Genomic DNA, 22,311 nt, shown 5'->3' on the forward strand with positions numbered 1-22,311 from the left:
TTGCAGAGGGGGATCTAGGTACATTGGAGCATTGGGAAATCATCAGTGGCATGAAATTTAACAAGAGCAAATGCTGGATTCTGCACATGGGATGGAGTAAATTAGCAATGGTATAAAGTGGGAGAGGAGTGGCTGGAGAGCAGCCCTGCAGAAAGGGATCTGGGGGTGCTGGTTGACAGCAGGCTCAATATGAGTCAGCAGTGTGGCCTGGTAGTCAAGAGGCCAAACTGCATCCTGGGGTGCATCAAACACAGTATAACCAGCTGGTCAAGAGAGGTGATTAGCCCACTGTATTCAGCGTTGGTGTGGCCTCACCTTGAGTACTGTGTGCAGTTCTGGGCCCCACAGTTTAAGAAGGATGTTAAGGGACTCAAATGCATCCAGAGGAGGGCAACAAAGCTGGTGAAAGGGCTGGAAGGAATGTCCTATGAGGAGCAGCTAAGGACTTTGAGTTTGTCTAGTTTGGAGCAAAGGAGGCTGAGGGGTGACCTCATTGCTCTCTGCAGCTTCCTGAGGAGGGGAAGTAGAGAGGGAGGTGCTGATCTCTTCTCCCAGGTATCCACTGACAGGATGAGTGGAATGGCTCAAAGTTGTGTCAGGAGAGGTTCAGAGTTAACGTTAGGAAGCATTTCTTTACCAAGAGGGTGGTCAAACACTGGAACAGGCTTCCTAGAGAGGTGGGTGATGTTCCATGCCTATCAATGTTTAGTTTAAGAGCATGCTTTAATTTTTGGTCAGCCCTGAATTGGTCAGGCAGTTGTACTACATGATCATTGTAGGTCCCTTCCAACTATTCTATTCTATTTCCACAAAAAGTACTAAACTTCTTGCTATAAATCTCTACTTCTACAGTTCTACCAGAGCCAAACAGTTGTTGGTAGATTTTTCCTGTGATATATAAATCTGAAAATTAAGTATAAAACTTCTGTTACCATTAAAGGAAAATACAATACTGTATAATTCCTCAGTGATATATTTAAATGTACTGCAAAATGTATACAAAGTCAGTCCAAGATCAATAAAGAATCAGTTCTGCATTTTGGACTTTTCCCCTTCCCAAAGATACAGGTTATGTAGAAGACCAAGTTAATTTAGGACCTGTCTGTATGCATTCCCTTTAAAAGGCAATGTGAACATTTTTCATTTTCAATTAAAAAAATAGAAACTAAACAACAAAAAAACACATCTTAGAAGGGGAACATTGACTCCTGCCATTCTATAGCTATGTTTTTTGTTCTTTTCTTTGAATATTAACAGCACATGGAAAATAAATGAATTTTATCAAAATACAGCACATTTCCGCTAATATATAAAAAAATAATTTCCTATGTAAATATTATCGAAAATCAACTAAAAAGTAGTAAAATATCCAAAGAGCTGCTAAAGGGTTTCAATTAAAATTATTAGAACTATACACAGTACAATAAGCAATAGTTAACATCTTTGAAAGAAGTGCAATAATATTGGAGTTCACTTATTTAAGTACTATCTGTTTATTATCACTATCTATGTATATTCCTCTCTCTTCCCGCTCATTGTCCCAAAACTACAGGAGGCTGGTGGTTTTGCTAGCTTTATTAAAAGCATTTATTTTTGTACACATGGGTTGAAAAAAGTAACTTATACCCATTTCAAACTACCAACTTATATGTAATTAAAAATGAACTGCAATAGCTGAATATTGCTCCAATGACAGGCTAATAATTGGCCCTGATTAAAAACAGTTATTGGTCTTCTATGGCACTTTTCCCTGGTCCATAACAACTGTGTATTAATTATCACTGCAGATTATGCAGTCTATTCAATTACAAAGGAGAAAGAGAAAAAGAAAGTTAATGCTTCTGGTAAACAAAATTAATATAAGCATAATTTAATATTTTATACAATAATAAGGAACAAAGGCAGTCTGTGGTAAATCACTTACATTACTATAGTTAGAAACCCTTTAATGACTCTGAAGTGTCTAGTTCACATTTAATATTACCTGTAGGAACAGCTCTTTAAGAAACATCATTACCAACTGGTAGGTTGTAAGTCCACCCTCCCTTTGATCTCCATCTCACCACAGCAATTCTCCATCACTGTTTAAAGTTTCACAAACTTGCTTTGGTTACCTAGCTCCATACATATGGTTTCCTTTTTGATTAACAAGGCAATGCAAAGGCCAAACAAAATTGAAATGACTTTCATAACCTTTCTTGCATCATTTACTTTGTGTTTAAATATATATTACAGGCAACAACCTTAAAAACTGGCCATTTCAGTTTCATTTTTAAAATCTAGAAGGTTGAAATGGAGTATTTTTTATAAAGATAAGTATCACCATTTGCACAAAATTTGGGATTTCCATGGTAGAGAAAAACCTCTGGGCACAGTTCCACAGTACAGTTGAAAAAATTCTGTATGCAAGAAAACCCAACTAAACATGAATCACGTGGCAAATGAATATTCAATGACTACATTAAGAAAAAATCCTGTAGAATATCACAACTTTGTATTTACAGTCTTCCTAAAAATGTGTAAGCTTTTATTGCATTTTCTATTGGTAGACATACACTCCAGAACTAAACACTTTTTCTTCTTTCTTGATTCCAGATTTAGACAGCAGATAGTTGTTTCACCTGACCTTCATTCTGTCCAACCAGCGCCACTTTCCATCTACCCACTCATCTATACAATGTGCACACAGCAAAGCCAACATTTTGTATCTTCTGTCCATATCTACAGAAGTGGTTTCAGCATAACACATTAATATCTGATGAATAGAAATAAAGGCAATAAACAGCTACAGGACAGACAGTCCTGCCATCTGTCCATTGGCTATAACCAAGGCTTTGCAAAGCATTGAACAAAGTTTAGTGATGTGTATGAATTATCCAAAAATAAACCTACCATCTGTACAAAAAAACAACACAGGTTTGTTCTTGGAGGAGTGATCCTTAGATTGCTACAATGCTTAAAAACAAGTTTATTCACCATATGAATTTCCAAAATGATTTCTTGAACACTCTATACAGTGGCTTTTCCCCCTTTAAGCACAAGTTCAGGATTTAATTTTCTGTACAAATTTTGATCATAATTCTTTTCCAGTTCCTTTTGTGTATAAAACCAGGCAAAATATTCAGTTTCCCATAAGTCTTTCAATGAATTCTGCTGGCTTTTCCCCTCAATCCACAGTATTTATGAAGAAACTTCTCGTACAATAATAAGTTCCACTGCATTCTGGAAAGTCTTTAGCAAAGATACTGCTAGTCCATGATCAATACTGATGAAGCTGTATCCATTAGCCTAAAAAGAAAATTTAAAATTTGAAAATGATAGCCTCATATTTCATATTAGTTTAAGCTTGAACCAAGTTTAAAATAATCAAATTTTATATGAACGCAGACAATAAGACACTGCAGATTTGCAGATTACATTGTTGATGTGAGTTGAACATGTACCTATACGTTACAAGAAATTAAACTATTGTGTTAGCCTTGGAAGAATTTTGCCCCAAAGTTATTGAATATATTTACAAATAACCAAAAGAGAAAGCTGAACTTTAAGCCATTAACATCAGACATTGAATTCATCAGCCTTAATACAGCCATGCCAAAAAAAAAAAGAAAATGCAGTACAAATGATACCTCCCAGTTTAAATACTAGAAATGGCATTTGTGATAAATTAAAACTATTGAGGCCTTTAAAAAAAAAACATTAATGGCATTGGGAGCCATTTTAGTAGGCCTTTACTCCCCTTTCTAGCACTCCCAATTTCTCCCCATGCTTTGAGTGTCCTGCTCTATGTTCCTCTCTATCCTCAAAAATCCAGTACCTTTAATTCCGTTTTAAGTATGTATTTAGAGGAATTCTCACCTTTCATGTGAGGGGCTGATGTCACAAGGAGAGCATGTTATCGTTCAGCAATTAAAGCCAGACAATTTAAACAGGCAATCTGGTAGGAACTGATCCAACTTACCACAAGTCCTGCTACTATAGCTTGGGAGTTGAGACAGTAGTAATAGGAAGTAGAAAAGAGCTTAGAATACTTGTTACTAACGCTAAAACCATTATATTGTGACACACTAATTTCACACCCCCACCAGTCTACCCCTTTGTGGAACACAGTTCAGACTGGATGTAATGAAAATTCCTGTCTCCCTGCCATGTCTAGCAGTGGATCAGATTGCTCTGAGAGGTTATGCACTCTTTGTCCTTAGAAGTTTTCTAAGACCTTCCTGGAAAAATCCCCGAGTAACCTGTTCTGACCTACTAGCTGACCCTGCTTTGAGCAGGAGGTTAGGTGTGAGACCTGAGGTCACCCCCAGATTGAATTTTGCTGTGATTCTAAGCAACAATGTAATTCTTGGGACAGGTTTGGCTTGGCAAATGCAAGCAAGCCCAAGTGGCCTACAAGACAGGGAAAACATGGCTATGGTTCAACTTCTCAGGGTGTATTACTGCTAATTCACATTCTGTCTGGGTGGTAAAATCTTGCAGAATGGCAGATTTGTCCAGTTTAAACTGTTACTGCTTCCAGTTGTGCATCCCACCTTTCTCCATGAGCTACTGCCCTTTATATAGCAACAGAGAGAACTAATCATGCACTCTGCGGCTTAGCTGTGCCATTTTGGAGTTGCAGCTGCTTATCCCATCACCAAATGCTCTTGCTACCAGCTGAATCCTTTGTTGTAAAGGCAGTAATTTTAAATCTGTCTAGGGTTGCAGAAAAAGTTTTACATATAGACTGTTCAGAAAGCAAGTGGGAATAACCCTTCCAAATCATCATTTGTACAGAATGTCCTACTCCTAACCTAATATGCAACAATCTTAACTTACATGCAATTATCTAGTCACTATAATTTAGAATATTATTAGACATGCATTATAATATGTGCCTAATGCATGTTTTACAGAGAATGTTGCAAAATCAAGCATAGCAAAGTCATTTTGTGAGAGATGATACTCAGTCAAAAACTGCAGATGTCTAAGTCTCAACAAGACAGTAGGACTGTCATTACATTGTCACTGGGATTCTCATGAGTATAAAGAACATGCTGTTACACAAAACCCAACACTGTTAGTTATTAGAAATGAAACATGTCTAAGCATGCAAATGCAACTTCTTCAGCTCTTTTTCAAACTATGAATTCCTCATTAAACAAAAAGCAAAATCCAAGCAAAGTGCCAGCATGACAAAAGGAAACTTCATTATAAATGTCACACGGACAAATTAAGTTCCATAAATACAGGAACAAACCATTAAAACTAAAGTTTCACACACATTCCACTCTATAAATATGTAACAAACATGCTGCCAGTATTTTCAAAGGTTTAACATGCTTCTTGTTCCTGTATGGAGTGTTGGAGGGTTCCCCTCCTTCCTTAAGGTTGTCTACATCAGTAAGAGAACTAGGATTTAGCGCCAGCTTTCTCTTGCCCCAATAAGGAAGAACAAGTACAGAACTATTTGCCATGCTCAAAACAAGCTATCTTTTAGTTCGAACAGCTTGATCTTAGTTTTAGTTGGGTTTTTTTTTCTGTGTGCTTGTTGGGTTTTTCTTTTATTGGAAGAATTATGCTGTGTATTCAGTTTGGCTTTGTTTTAGAAAGTTCACGAGGTTGTGGTTTAATTGAGATAATAATGGTTTTTTTAAATTATTTTTTTTTGTGGGTAGTTTGGGTTTTTTTTGAGAAAACAGAAATGCAGCAGAGTTGACTCTATAAGCATTCTCAAACTAGTAATGTGGTGAATAATTAATAATTTTTAACAAGCTCTGCAATTTTAAGGGTGGCTACAGCACTGTTCAAATGTCCTGTTAGCCTGTTTCCCTAAGAAAGTAAGGCTTATAATCCCTTTGCCCATTTTCTTGACCCCTTCCCAAATAACTTATGAGCCCATCAGACAAATTTCAAACAAATCTGATACAATAGAGGTCTGAAAAGTACCAACTTCCTACAGAAAAGAAATGCACAGCTGCAGCCCAGAAGCCATGGCTCCTGAAGCAGATGGAGCAGCCAGGAGGTACATGCTGTGACCAGACAGGTATCAGCCAGTCAAGTAGTAGCTTCTGCCAGTGCTTACACGTCCAGCCTGTCAGATGGGGGAAAGGCAGCAAAGACTAGCAAGAACTGCAGGATGGAGGGGGATGTAAGAGTTGCAGCTGGGGAGAGGGGTTGTGAGAGGCAACTGCTAATGTTCAGACAATGCATTATTCAGGAAACTACATGTGAATAACCACAAGTTAAAAAACTGAATGATAGCAAAGCCTAATGAAAACACTCATGTTCCATCTTGAATGCCAACATTAGGCTTGGTTTTTGTCTTTAAAGTGTGAAAAATGTCCAGAATTTGAAAAATGATCCAGCTGATTAATGCTTCAGCCTGTATCACCTATCCTAATGTTAAGTGGAAGAAATTTAAAAGCATCATTCCAGAATATAAGAATGCTTCTGGAAATCTATATAAAAATTAAATGTTCTGCTCTTAGAAAAGGTGCAAACTAAAAATGAACTGGTATATTACACAGACTAGTTAATTAGATGACTACAGTACCTGAATTATTTTATCTCCGGGCTGCAACAACTTAGATGCTGGTCCTTCTGGTTGCACTCTGGTTACAAATATACCCTTGAAAAACAGAGGTGGAGAACATTTTTAACAACTTGTTTCATAAATACTGTGGTAGCATGAAACAGATGCAATTCAAAACATCTCAATTTTCCATCCTAAGTAGAAGAGAATGCGATATTATTCTACAGATCTACTGGCTTTTGTGACTGCCTTCCTTTTCTGATGTTAAATCCAGGAGAATTGTCTTTAAAAGAATATTGAAGGGCAAATTCTGGTCTGCCTTTGTTTAATTTGGCAGATGTACATGTAAAGACGAATTACCAAGCAGCAGAAATAAGGCTGTAGGCTAAATCATGTTCTCTTTTAAGAGGTTTTCTAATTGTAAACTCCATAATTCACGATCTCAAATCTGTTGACTGATATCTAGAACAGCACAAGAAACACCCAGAATAATCCTCTGCGTTTTTATGTGACCACAGTGGTTGCCTACCACCCTGATCTTCCATAATAATTTGTCAATTTTCTCCCATCAAGCCCTGGAATTTAGTGGCTTGGGTTTGGGAGATATACATGTTTTTTAATTTGGCAAATACTATGAAAAAAATATTAATCAGAATGATTTTAAGACGCATTAGTATAAAATACTCACATCATCTTCAGGTCTGAATGGATTCCCTCTACCACCAACTCCTCCTGATATACTAAATCCAAGTTCTGGATCCTTGTCAATTCTCACTTGGATCTAGTTACAACCAAAGTTAGAACTGGCTGAAAATTTGCATCCAAAGCTACTGTAATGAAATTATTATTAACAAATTCACCTGAACAAAAGCTTTTAAAAAGAAAAAAAAAACTCAAAAACCCCTTTTATCACAATTAGAGAGTATTATATCTCATAATATTAATTCAGAACAAGATTCCAATACAACAACATCTTGTATCATTGTACACAAGTTTTAGTTCAATATTGCTACGATTATAATCATAGTAGTCCATGTAGGCTTTAAATTCAGAGATGTCTAGATATTGTGTAAATTAATTTAATGCCACCAACAAATACACATGTTCATATGAAATAACTGGTTCTTCTTATTTCCTTGCTACTTCTAGCTGAATTTTAAAAATCAAACCTAGTTCCTACTTTCACTTTAAGTTCTACACAGCCAACACTGTCATCCCTTTCTCTTGCCAGAAGAGTTGACTAGAAAACTTATTTTACACAGAAAGTGGCTGTTCTCATTCTAGCACAGAATGAAAACATAGCTCTCAGTATTTCCTCAAAAAAACACAGAAAGTTGCCCACAATGAATGAGCCATTAAATTGTATAAGAATTTTTTTACCCACATCTATCGTAAATAAAACTGATAATTTATCAGGCATGCATCAGATGCGTACACTTTTTTTTAATCTTGGTTTTTGTTTAGGGCTGCACGCTTCTACATTTGCAGGTTTTTGAAACACTCTGGATAGCAACGAATAGATGCAAAGTACTCTAAGTTTGTATTTTTTGCAGTTACTACATCAATAATTAGTTGGTGATCAATAAATGTACATAAGAAATAAATTTCTCTCAGTATAAAGATGCAAGCATAAGTTTCTGGTACATTCTGTTAAGAAACTACTGCATTTCTCTTTTAAAATGTTCACATTAAAAGGAAAAAGCTCAAAACTAGAAGGAATGTGTGATTTCAGTAGGACAGCACTGAGATAACATTGTCTTCTGCTGGAGATAAAGTCCTATATGATTTCTGTAACCATCTACAGAGAAACAGTAATAAATGAAAACAATGTAACAATTCACTGCCACTGACAGACAGATGTCATATATTCAAGTTAGATTTTATCCTTACCTCTTGCTTTGCCAATTCATGGCTTTGTCTGGGGGAACACTGAGACTGGGTATAGGGAGGTTGGTGGGCAACTTTCAACATCAGATAATCAATTAGTTGTTCTCTAGATGGATGTCTTGCTACTGATGATTGGGGAGGGAGATTATGAACTTGGCTGTAGTTTGCCTGAGGTCTTTGAGGCTGGCACATTTGTCCATTTGTAAAAGGTATCTGAATAAAAAATAAATACCTAATATCATACATTTTATAAGCAGCAATCCTCAATGCCTCCTTTATTGTTTCAATATTTCTCATGCTTGATTAATTTTAATTCTAGGAACATCACCAAAACTACTCTTCTGGATCACGTACAATTGCACGCAATTTTCATTATATTCATCAGCTCTGACCTCCTGAGAAAAAAAAATTTAAAACCAAAAAATTACTTTGAGTGATAATCTACTACAACAGACTGGACAAGGTCTTTGTTTTTAGCACTTGCTTCACTGAGTTATCTCAATGATTATTTTCTGGCAGTGCAACTGACAGTATTGACGCTTGGTTTATATCATTATAGTTTGCACTTTTATTGCATAAAATTCAGAGATTTTTGTAACAAACCCCAGTAGATCATACACAAAATAAGAATCCTACACAGCTAGTAGACAGAAATTATATACTCTCTGAGCATCTTTTGGTGACTACTTCACAAGAAAACCTGACTAAATTCACATACAAGCTCAAGATTTTAATATGAAAACTGTAATGATATTTTCAATAAATGATATTTTGTTAAAACATATGTCACTGATTTGATGGGTATAATGATGAAAAACAGCAAGCAGTAAGGTACACAACTGTAAAGACATGCAGCGTATTCAAATAATTTCATTAAGAACGATACTGGAGGTGGCAACATTTCTTACTGAAGCCTCAGAGTTATTGTTCAGCTCTGTGGCTGTATTGAGATGGGCAGCCTTTTCCCTCCTTACCCGTATGCCTCATGCTCTTACCCAGCCTAAGTAGTCACTCATCCATCTGTATGATTCCCACATTAAAAAAATGCTACAGTCTTGAGTCACAGATTTTTCTGCCTACCACCATTATCCCACTAGTTATAGGATACAAAGATATTAAAATACTCTATTTGTCATTATAAATAACTGAAATGTGCAAATTTCAACCTTTAACCATGCTGTGAATAGACACACAACAGAACCTATTCTGTTGATTTTTATGCCAAAATGATTCTGAGAAATGGTAATGTGTGTGCGTAATTTTTTTTAGGTTATTTACAGATCAGATGCATTAAATTTACATGATTTTCTACTGCCTTTTCTGAAAATCTAAAGCATGACAGGAAAACTAATTTTTGTTGCATTGCCAGAGGTAGAGTTTACATAGGTAACATGTATCAACTATGCCAATTCCCAATATCCAGGGTCTGTAGAAATGCAACTGAAATTACTGAAGTTATAAAGATAAAATAGATTGCTGCACCGTAATAACTTACAAGCATCTGTTTAGTTTCATTGTAGTAAGTCCTGCCTGTATAGATGGTTCTTAGAGATGAATACAGAATGTCTCCTACAAATTCTAATTTATCATCAGAATTTCATCACAACAGATTTCAAGTTTGTTTAAAAGGTTTAATCAGCTTCAATTTGCTTTCCTGAAATCATCTGACATATTCCAATTTCCACTTGCAATTATGTCTTTTGCTGCAAATGTCTTCTTTCAAAGCTTCACTGAAGAAAAATGAAAACTATTCCCTTTCATATAGTTAACTATTTTATCTTCCAAAAAGAGGATGCTATTTCAGTTACAACACCTTCAATACCTGGGTGAAAGTCAAATCCTGTTTTACATTTTAAAGAAGCCCCAGTTCCAACTGCTATCCCAGCATATGTTTCTACAAATAATAATAAATATATTCTATCCATGGTGTCATGTAGATAATTACCTGCACAGCTAATTTCTTCATGCTGTCCAGTGGAATATCTTTGAGACTAAGCATGGCAGATGAGTAATTCTGCTGTCCTGAAATGAATACCTCATCATGGCAGTGGTCTCCTGGAGTAGAAGCCTGGGGATGCTTTGAACAGAACAAAGCAGTAAAGAAGAATGTCTTCATATTATTCAAATTTAAAAAATCTCATAAGAAGCCCAGAATAAAACATTTTGAGGCCTTTATCATTCTTTATCTTCTTTGATTAGCTAGTACATTGTTTATGTAGAAAAATCTTACTAGCCAAGACACCACACCCATAAAATATTGCTGGATATTTACAAAAACTAGCAACTGTAGAGGTGTCTTTGATCACCAATACATTGATAAGTCAACAAATGCTAAAGACTGCCTATTCAAGGATTCACAAGGTTAAAAGAAGTCTTCTGTTGACTTTATCCTGCTCACTATGGATACCATAACATCACTCAGGATGCTCAGAGTTAAGGAATCATTTCCTTGCATTTTCTTACAAACTAAAATATTAATTTTCTTGAATGCCTAAAGTATCTTACAGTACAGTTTACATCATCAGATTTTGTTTGGGGGAGGAAAAAGCATAATAAAAATTAGTTCAAACCTTCATCAACCTAGATTAAATTCAGAACAGTAATCTCTTGTTTACATATCTCGTTTCCTTTACAAGGAAACCAGACAGTTTTACATATGTTCAACCATCTATAAAAGCCGATTAGAAAACTCAACTTCATGACATTAAATTGAAAAGCCTTGCAATAAAGTTAAAGCATATGAAGTGAAGGCAAAGTCTTTGATTTAATGCCTATAAAAAAAAAATCCAGCACAGAAATTGTATTCTTTTTATTGAAAGCTTTGTCCATATATAAAAGGATAACTCTATCAATTTAAGGATACCTCACAGTTTATTCTTTCCCCTTCTATATATTGCAATAGCCTCCTGTAGGTACTCACTCGAACAACGTGCACACCAGAACCTCTTCTGTCTGCAACACTCAAGGCAACACTACCCTGGCTGCCATGCAGATCCCTAGAGCTGCCATACTGAAAGCTGCTAACTGCAGCATAATTGGAATTAAAGGACCTAGACAGCATGCTCTGAATAAAGAGGGGACAGATTTAACACAGATTAGTGCAGCATGCATAAACCACAAAACATGTTATATATAGATTAATACAAACACATTCCATTGTCATGCAAGAACAGTGCCACTGTGATGTATAAAACAGTTTACATGCAGAATTACATGTAAATAAAGTAATTAAAAAGTTAACGTATCTGGAGAAACAATAAAGGTGCACAGCTTATCAAAATTTCTAGGTTTTCATTAAATTTGCAATATAAAAAATGTTGTAGGCAGAGAAGCTGGCGGTCAAGATACACACCTGTGGAAAACCATCTAATTACCAGTTATTTTGTCTCACCCCCCCCCCCATTACTGGTACAGTACAAATAAAAATTTACACAGTGCCAGAGATTTGACCGTTTCACTGGGTTTTCTTGCTATTGCAATGCTGTCAACATCCAAAATGCATTCCAATAACACTTCATTCAAGAATGTGAACGAGCCTTATTTAAAGAAAAAGCAGCTGGTAAGAAACCTTGGAGTCCATCCCTGTGCCACTGTAGGCAATCAAACAGGTAACATGAGCTCAAGGACATAAGTGATAGTGGTTTGGATTTGAGCTTCATTACCTTGCAAACCTGACCTCTGCAGCATTGGCAAGGGTAATAGAAAGAAAACAGTAGACATTACCGTCTTGCCACCATGGACTTTTGTAGTTATAACAAAACAAAATAAAAAGACTGCACAAAAGAAGAAAAGGAAAATCTCCCATGTGCCACCTGAGAAATGAAACAAACCTATCTTAAAACAGTGACAAAGATCCATGAAAAAATATCATAGTAAAAGATATACCACAAAGCATCAAAACCCAGCAAATCCAAAGCTTGTGTGTTTTTTTTTTTAAGTTTCTAACTTTTCCAAGTAACAAAAAAGTTCAGAATATATATAATTTGACTAAGATACTGCAGCAACTCTTACATGAATAAATACATTTTGCTTTTTGTCTGTTGACTACACAAACTAATCTGATTTTGAAAATAGTCACTAGTCCTCAGGCAGACATTTGTTCTTTCATAATAGCTTTATCTTGTGAAATTAAAACTAGTTTAATAATCAGTCATATGCCTCTGCATATTCATACTCTTCAGATGCTCTGGTAGCACAGTCATTTGAAATCCATTTGGAAAATAGCATTTACTGACAATACTTGGCTTTTCTTGGTCAAGGCTCTTGGATAACCTCTCACTCAATGTGAGCACAGTGAGCTTTCTTCATGCTCCTCTTCTACACCTATCCTGTTCTCTAATCAAAGTATTTTTCAAGCTTCCAGACAAGTCTCCAGAAGTTTTTGCCCTCTTGGGAGGGGAAAATTATACTCAGCATTCAAGTCTCTCTTTACTAAACATTCTATATAAGCTTACTGCTCCTCTAAGTTTCAGTCCAAACACCCAGATGAAACTGCTAAAGCGAGCTTTCCTTAGCTTCTTAGTGTCTCAAAGCATCTTCCTACAACTCTTCTCAAAATACTCTATATAATTAGCCAGGTGGCCTTTTCCCCACTTGTACAAGCAACTGCCTGAAGTCTCCTTACAGGAAGCTCCTCTCAGAGGCTCCTAAATGTCTACATCTGTAAATGGCAAAAAGACAAAAATAGAAGGGATGCATGGTGAGACTAGAAAGACTTCTGAAAGTGTCTCTAGCAGACCATCTTACTATAAAGATCCTTAGAACTGTTAGATTAACTCTTCTCTTAGAAGAACCAAAAGAGATGGTCAATAAATAGTGACAATCTAAGGTAGATCTGCAATAGGAGGTAGAACTTTCCTACAATTTGTAGAGGCATGAACTTCTCCATAAGGAATTAAGATTTCAGTTAACTCAGTTTAGTGAGCTTCAAGGTAATAATATAACCTGTGAGCAGTTTTATTCAAGGGTTTATAAAATTGCCTTTCTTGGTAGAGATTTTTTCCAAAGTACAAAAACTGATTGTGCAATTGATGTAGGGAAGACATGAGAAGTACTGCAAACACCGTTTTTCTCCTCTACATTGGGCACAGTGTCTTAACACTAAATTAGAAGGAATCCACAAGTAAACTGTATAGAACAAACACTTTTAAATTACATGGAGTTGTAAGAAAGCTTTAGTTTAACACAAGAAGATATTCCCAGTGACAAATCTAGGAAGTATTCTTCCTCTACCTATTTTTAGCTGGGAAGAGAGAAACTGAGGTGTTTGGAGAGTGAACAGTATCCCTCTTAATTTTGCTTCTCAACACAAGCACAATGAAGGTTGTACATTTTCTAGGAAGATTTCTGAAGATTGCTGCACCAGAGAAGACACTTCCAGAAATATGAATATGCAGATGCCACAAAAAAACCCTAATTTGAACTCCAATTTGTTAAAAAATTAAATATGGAATAAATGTATGGTCTAAACTTCAGATTAAATATGAATGTTAATTCCAATTACCAACTGCATTCTTTACATGATTTCCTACAGTGTCTTGGGGCATAGTGGCCTGCAAAAAAATAATTCAAATATTTGAGGCTTGAGAAATCTCATTTCAGCTACTCTAAACTATGTACGCTAACCAATATACATGCCATGTTCCGTTATTTTTTTGTGAAAGCTAAATTTACTAGAACTCAGATATTCAACTGTGAAGAAGACATAATAAAAGCTACAATATATCAAGAAAAAAAGGCTATGTATAAAGTAAAGAAAGTATTTGGCATATAAATTAGGATTTGTAGTCAAAATCGGCCTCTAAATGAATCAGTTTAGATGCAGGCAGCCAGTAGCATAGCTTTGGGGTTTATTTACATTCTTTTTCAATGCTAAGAATCAGAACATATTCTCTATTTGGCAGCTTACAAGAGAATTAACATTTTCAGATTTCAAATGTGTGTCTTTCAGGAAATGAAGCACCTTAAAGCATTTACTTAGGTGCAAGACAATAGTGGAATTTGCCTAAAATAATTTCTATTGGATAATGTTGTAATTTTAAGAGTGGCTGGAGTCTCTCATGGCCATTGATTAAATTTTGGTATAGAAAAGAACTAATAAAATTAAAATATCTGCAGGGAGCAAGACTCTACATTCTACTTATCTTAGAATAGCTTTAACTGGTAACTTAACTTCTAAGCTTAAGTATTAGCCTTTTAAAAATTTATTTATATTACAGTACTTAGAATCAATTGCCAGCTAAAGGTGGACATAAATAATCCTTTGAGGCTATATTAAATGTCTGGAAATCCCTTCACTTTTCATTCCACCCTATCTAAAATTCATTTGTTAAATTTGATTGGAATAAGTTTGCTCAAAGTATTTTGGAACACTTGAAATGCTTAAAATTGATGCTTAAAGCCTCTCTGAATAAAAGCACGCAAGCTAAAAATGCTTTGAAATCTTATAGAATTCTAGTAAGATACCAGTTTATCCCAATGAAGAGGAATCTAAATATTATGAAACTATTCTCCTTCAGTAATGTGGAAGGGGAAAAAAATATTAGGATTCTGGTTCTGAAAAAAAAAAAAAGGTATCTTCAGTAAGTGACAGCATTATTATTGAAGAGTTACATATGGAGAATTACATATAATTTAAATTCTACTGTCATAAAATGTGTGCAGGGTCAGAACTTTTGTTTACATTCAAAATAAACAAGAACTGTATTCCTTTTGAAGTGTGATGTATTGATTTCTGAACTCCACAAAATATCATTATAACACATTGACGGTTCAGTAGTCCATTAAAAATGGAGAAACAAAATAAAACTGAAATAAAAATTTAAGCTGACAGCTACTGAATAGATAGCATTCCTTTAATTTATTACTATCAAAATATTCTTCAGGCTATGATCTTACAAACACTTAAGAACTTAATTTTATGTGTGCATAGACCCACTGAAGTAATTTCCCTTGACATATTTAAACAAGCTTAACTTGGAAAGAATCTGAGGCTGTACCAATCAAAATATTTTTCTAAATTAGGTATGTTGAGGAAAAAAAAAAAAATCAAACTTTGATTAAAACTGCAATTCTATATCAAGTGAAACACTTTTTTTTTTTTTTTTAATAAGGCACCATACACTGGCAACTTTGAGAATAAAACCACCTATTTTACTTTCTGAAATGGAAAGTAGCAATCTAACTTTATGAGCTCTTCTCTGAAAACTCTGCCATTCTAGATAAATAGTAGATAAAGTAGATAAAAAATAGAGCACTTAATTCCAGATGAAATTAGAATTGAAAGCAAACACACACCTGATAAACTCCCAAGAGATCCGCAACAACAAAAAAAGAAAATATACATGCAAGGAAAGGATAGAATCAGACCCAGCAATTGTTTCTGCCTACTCAGCACACAGAAATATAATAGATATTTGCAGATAACCATTGCAGACATTTATTATTGCAGTTTATGGATGATAAATTCTACCACACAATAAAATGTGTGCCTCTAGTGTTTTACACAGGCAATAATAGCTTAAATTCCTAAATGAAAACTTTCAACAAGACTACTATAGAACACTACTGTAACATACTGGTTAGTAAAATTGGCAAGTCATACTCTAAAAGAAACCATGTTGAAAAATCTTATTGTTCTTAAAATCTCACATATACACTAAATTTATAAGGTTGGAGGGTGGGGCAAAATTTATTGCATACTTTCCAAAAAGCTTATGTATATAACCAGGGCAGCTTGACATTTAAAGAAGTCCTTTTCACTATTCCACAATAAAATACGCTTTGTATCAAGTAAGAAAATAGTTTCTACTAAATATATGCAAAATTTCTATTTACAAATAGTTTCATGAACTGTTTTCACCTTCAACCAGATGGATAATTTTAGTTGATCAGAGTATGCCCCCTTACATCTTGTCAAAGGTTAAAAATGCTGGTTACTTGGCTGGAATCCATTGTTATTTTTTGCTGGACTTAAAACTATCCTGTATCTATCCTCATGCAAATTAACCTCTTGAAAGTTTGGTTTGTTTTTTTTTTTCCCACCTGTATCAGGTAAAAAGGGCTAATAAAACCCCCAAGAACTAGCTTCTCCAAGTTTGGCCAATAAGGAGACGCTATTTATTTATGTAGGTTCACTGCTCCTCCCTTACTAAATTTTATAAAAACAAACAAGTACTTCAGGACTTTCACACACAAAAAATAGAACCAACAAAACCAACCCCCAAAACTGCACTACACACTCCTCCTAAGAAGCACAGCATAGAAATAATAAATATGATTAAATTCAATAACAGACTCTGAAGAGTCACAGCAAAGGTAATATATACTATTGAGTATAACCACAGGCAAGAAGATATGAATTAAATATTCATCATAAAGCTTGATTTTGTATACCTGTTTTTGTCAGTGTTTTATCTTATGCTTTAAAAAAAGAAACGCCATTTTAAATCCATGAAAGCTTTCTCAAAGCAATTTCCAATAAATGCTTGTTCCTTAAATAAGTTCTGTAATTACTGAAAATTTTTTTCAGACTTCAAAACATTTCATAAGTCTCGTTTATATATTAAACTGCCGCCCCCCCCCGCTAATTTTTAATTACACCCCCACGCCCCGGCTAATTTTTAATTACAAACAGAAAAATCTGAAACCATTACTTTAAAAGAACAAAGAAATATCCAGTAGATCCTGAGATTTTCCACGTTATCATATTTGCAAGCTGCCTTATAGGACCATATATACATTTTTCATAGTTGGTTATTTTTTTTTAAAGAGTCAGTCATATCTCAGAGAATATAAAGTAGACAATTATATACATGTTCACTTTTAAAACCATAAATAAGTCTCAGATTGCTATGTAAAAGCTACTTAAAAATTCTTCAAAACCAGAACAAAAGAAATACATACATAGAAAACACATTGCTAAAGATCTGTTAAATTAGATGCACAGCTAAGAACTCAATAACAGCTATTCCATATTATTCTAGTAGGAAAAAAAAAATTAAAGTTTACATATAAAGCATGATAGAAAGTAGGGACAGATATAAAAGGAATCACGTCAGGCAATCAATTTCACTTCAGTCAAGGTGACTACACTGCTACAGTATCTGAACAGATCTCACTGGTATATTAAACATCATTCCTAACATGTCAAATGTAGATGATAAAGGAAGGAGCTATAAACAAATTCCATTATCAGTATGCTCAAGTTTTTTTTCCCTCTCCATTCAAGTATTGCTGGGATTTTACTCTTCTCTATTGTTTCATGCAAGATTTGACATGTGTGTCCAGGAGAACAGAAGATCAAAGAATGCACTATTAGGGTTGGAACATGGTGAGGCTTGTGATTGCCCTGTGGGACAAAGGGTTCCCACACAACAGCAGAGTACTGTGAAAGTTTTAAAATATTTTATGTTGCACCTGACTCAAAATGGATCAGAAGAACAGGTGTGGCTGTTGCACAGGCCTCTTTAAAAACAAACAAACCCCATCCCTTTCTATCAACAGAAGTTATGCAACTTAAAAACAAACCCATCCCTCCTAATACTTGGACTTTCAAGGAAAAATCATAAATAAAAGTATTTTTTTCAACCAACTCCAATTAAATTTATTTAGCTATCAAGGATAACAAGGGCAATAAGAAAAGCTTTTATAGATACATTGGCGATGAAAGGAAGACTAGGGAAAACATGGACCCTCTCTGGAAGGAAATGGGAGACCTGGTTACTTGGGACATGGAGAAGGCTGAGGTACTCAATGACTTCTTTGCCTCGGTCTTCACCAACAAGTGCTCCAGCCACATCGCCCAAGTCGCAGAAGGCAAAGGCAGGGACTGGGTGAATGAAGAACCACCTGCTATAGGAGAAGATGAGGTTTGAGACCATCCAAGGAACTTGAAGGTGCACAAGTCCATGGCACTTGATGAGGTGCATCTGCGGGTCCTGAGGGAACTGGCAGATGAAGTGGCTGAGCTGCTATCCATCATATTTGAGAAATCATGGCAGTCTGGTGAAGTTCCCACTGACAGGAAAAGGGGAAACATAACCCCCATTTTTAAAAAGGGAAATAAGGAAGAGCTGGGAAACTACAGGCTGGTCAGTCTCACCTCTGTGCCCAGTAAGATCATCCTCCTGGAAACTATGCTAAGGCACGTGGAAAATAAGGAGGTGATTGATGACAGTCAACATGGCTTCACTAAGGGCAAATCGTGCCTGACAAATTTGGTGGCCTTTTATGATGAGGTTAAAGCGTTGATGGATGAGGGAAGAGCAACTGACGTCATCTACCTGGACTTGTACAAAGCTTTTGACACTGTCCTGCATGACATCCTTGTCTCTAAATTGGAGAGACATGGATTTGATGGATGGACCACTTGGTGGATAAGGAATTGGCTGAATGGCCGCACTCAAAAGAGTCAACGTGGTCAACGGCTCAATGTCCAAGAGGAGACTGGTGACAACTGGCATTCCTGGACGGGGGATCAAGTGCACCCTCAGCAAGTTTGCCAATGACACCAAGTTGAGTGGTGTGGTGGACATGCTGGAGGGAAGGGATGCCATCCAGAGGGACCTGGACAGGCTAGAGAGGTGAAGTTCAACAAGGCTAAATGCAAGGTCTTGCACATGGGTTGGGGCAATCCCAAGCACAAATATAGCCTGGGTGGAGAATGGATTCAGAGCAGCTCTTAGGAGCAGGACTTGGGGGTGTTGGTAAATGAGAAGCTTGACATGACCCAGCAACGTGTATTTGCATCCCAGAAAGCCAACAATATCCTGGGCTGCATCAAAATAAGGGTGGCCAGCAGGTTGAGGGAAGTGATTTCCCCTCTACTCTGCTCTTATGAGACCCTACATGGAGCGCACTGTTCAGCTCTGGGGCCCACAACATAAGGACATCGACCTGTTGGAGTGAGTCTGGAGGAGGGCCACAAAGACGATCGGAGGGATGGAGCACCTCTCCTATGAAGAAAGGCTGAGAGAGTTGGGGTTGTTCAGCCTGGAGAAGAGAAGGCTCCAGGGAGACCTTATTGCAGCCTTTCAGTACTTAAAGGGGGCTTATAAGAAAGATAAGAACAGACATTTTAGTAGGGCCTGTAGAGATAGGACAAGGGGGAATGGTTTTAAATTAAAAGAGGGTAGATGTAGACTAGATATTAGGAAGACATTCTTTACTGTGAGGGTGGTGGGGCACTGGAACAGGTTGCCCAGAGAAGTTGTGGATGCCCCATCCCTGGAAGTGTTCAGGACCAGGTTGGATGGGGCTTTGAGCAACCTGGTCTAGTGGAAAGTGTCCCTGCCTATGGCAGGGGGGTTGGAACTAGGTGATCTTAGGTCTATTATTAGATCTATATTAGATCTATATGAACTTATATGACCTTAGGTCCCTTCTAACCCAAACTGTGCTATGATTCATGATTTTATGATATCGAAACATTTAGCATAATAATCACAAACCAAACTATGTTCTTTCAAAAGAAAAAGAAAATCCATCTAGCTGGCATAATCAAAATGTATTTTTGGCTGCTTTGCTTCCCCTCCAAGGAAACAGGACCAGGTAATGACATTCTGCCCAATATTTAGTGATGATATTTTAAATTGGTTTAACTGGACAGCACAGATTACACTCTTCTAGTCTCAAATTCTTTGAAGATAAATAATTGTTCAGCTCTACGTATCAGCTCAAATTGTTGATAGCATTTACAGTACATAAAGAATGCTTTTCATCATCTCTAGTTATATCAAAACCTCCTGTGATTTCCTGAAATGAACAAGATTTTAAGTGTTCTCATCTCATAGCAATAAATATTTATTGAACAATCTGTCAAATATCCAGCTTCAAAAGACAACTGGCTTGGAGGCATATATATGTTAATTATGGTTTTTGAATTCTTCAGCAACTGAAGCTGTAGACCTATACTTTCAAATAAATTTTATTCATATTTTTTCCTTGTTCTTAAAGTGAAGAAATAGGGAAAAAAGGCAAAACAGAAAAATCAAGAAGTGTAAGGGAATATTTTAGTATAATATGAATACAATGCTACAACAATAAAAATTACCTGGCCTAAAAGAGCTGGCCTTGCAGTCCAGCAGGTCAATATGACATTATTTAATGCATTCTAAAGTAATTGGGCTAAGCTGGCAAGTATGGTGTAAAAACAACAGGGACTTTTTTCTTTGGGAGAAAAGTTCATTTACAGTCTACCATTTGACTGTTTCTCACATATTCAGCAGAAACATGTTTATCCTTTTTAAGGCAGTATCAGAAGTACGTTTTCACTGGTAATTAAAAGCAGTTCAAAACACAGAATATTTAAGTTATTCCACATCCAGATAACAGGTAGAAAAGTTTAAAAAATATTATTTTTACCTTTTCTAGCTTTTTAGCCTCAATATGTCGCAGCACCTGTTCCCTCCAGTCATGAGGGACTTGACTTTTTCCTGGAGGGTCTAATAAAGAATGGTCAGAGTTAACCCTTGGGTTTGATCTCTTTGAAGGGCTAGTCCATGAGTAATTAAAGTCACTAACTGACATAGTTCTTTCTGGTATTTCATTCACCAATGGCCGAGCACTCTGTGGTCGGGGTATGTTTGGACCATCAATGCTATATGTCCTGGCAGAAAGAGGTCTCTGTTGCCCAGACATTACTGGTGGAGCTATTCCTACTGAATGCAAGTCTCTGTATGTTAAATAGTCCCCCTCAGGAACCCGGGCCCACCTTGAAGGTCCAATATCCCCAAGATTTATAGAAGCTGTAGAGGATATGCTGCTCTGCCTTTGAAGAGTATGTCTGGTTGCTCCCAGGAACAGTCTATCATTTGGTGGAATAGCCCACACATTTACATGTCTCCCAGCAATCTGTTGTTGAGTGTTATACACAGCACTGGCTCGGACATTGTTATGGTTGGATAAATTCATATTGGCAGAATGCTTTACATAGCTGGGGATTTCTGTGCTGTCAGACCTAAGCAGACATGAAAGAGGTAAGCTGCCTTGTTCTACTTGGGTGTTTTGTTTCTGGGGCCGCAAGGTATCTTTCGTTGTTGGACTGCTGCTGTACTGAATACTATACTGGGGAGTGCAAAACATCTGTGCACCACTTATCGCTGATCTTACTACATTAGCACCTTCAGGACTGTGATTTGAGTCAAACTTGAACACAGTTTTTGTAGAAGATACTAAAGCAGATGACGACAATGGCCCAGGAAAAACCTGAAAAGGCTGATCATACAGAAGAGTAGTGGATTTACTTCGGACTATGTTTTTTCCATCTGCACTACTAGATGTTGATTTTACCACTGAGTTTGGCTGTTGAGATCCATCCTCATTAACAATATCATAGATTTCCAGACTGGTGTCCATACTGGTGATGCTGTGAGATTTCATCACAGGACCACTTCTCTGTGGGGACAAATCTTCAGTGCTTCTTGAAACAGACAGCTCAGCAGAAGAATCACCATCAACTGTAGTGCTTCTTGTCAGTTCATCTTTACTGGGAGACTGCAGTGCATCCTCAGGATGTCCATTTACTTTATTTATAGGATATTTATTTCCATTTTCCAAGTACTGGCTTTCTTCTTTCATATTGTTATTCAAAAAGCCCTTTACTGAAACTATTTTCTGTGTTTGTAACCTTTCTACAGGAACTGGCACTGCTGCTTCACTAACCAGTTTATTGATATTCATGTTTATTTGGTCTGTTTTGTGAGACTCCTCTGTAGGAGTGCTTAGATCAACACCTTTTCTTATCAGGCCTAATCTTTCTTCAATGCTTAATTTGTATTCAGACAAATTTGTAACCTCTTGCACGTAATTTCTTTCTTCTACTATAATGCTCAATTCACCTCCATTTTGCAAAAGATTATTCAAATTTTCATCTTCTTGCCTGGAAAAAAAGATGGTTCTTAAAAGAA

General features: G+C 36.3%; 1 protein-coding gene across 10 annotated transcripts in view; it reads right to left on the reverse strand.

The window, feature by feature from the left end:
* Positions 1–1,929: 1,929 nt before the first annotated feature.
* The window catches only part of LOC119140746 (erbin-like), a 119,742-nt gene continuing 99,360 nt past the window's right edge, over positions 1,930–22,311 (reverse strand). For 6 of the 10 annotated variants that reach the window (XM_037372283.1, XM_037372281.1, XM_037372284.1 and 3 more), the window contains 7 exons: positions 20,768–22,283; positions 11,325–11,468; positions 10,350–10,481; positions 8,408–8,617; positions 7,206–7,298; positions 6,539–6,613; positions 3,181–3,288 (listed from right to left, as the gene is read on the reverse strand). In XM_037372283.1, coding sequence (XP_037228180.1) covers positions 3,181–3,288; positions 6,539–6,613; positions 7,206–7,298; positions 8,408–8,617; positions 10,350–10,481; positions 11,325–11,468; positions 20,768–22,283 — 2,278 coding nt within the window. Of the gene's footprint in view, positions 3,289–6,538; positions 6,614–7,205; positions 7,299–8,407; positions 8,637–10,349; positions 10,482–11,324; positions 11,469–20,767; positions 22,284–22,311 lie in introns of all 10 variants that reach the window. The other 4 variants (XM_037372289.1, XM_037372288.1, XM_037372279.1 and 1 more) reach the window with 3 other exon arrangements.

The sequence above is a fragment of the Falco rusticolus genome, chromosome W (genome assembly GCF_015220075.1).
Source record: "Falco rusticolus isolate bFalRus1 chromosome W, bFalRus1.pri, whole genome shotgun sequence".
NCBI lineage: Eukaryota > Metazoa > Chordata > Aves > Falconiformes > Falconidae > Falco > Falco rusticolus.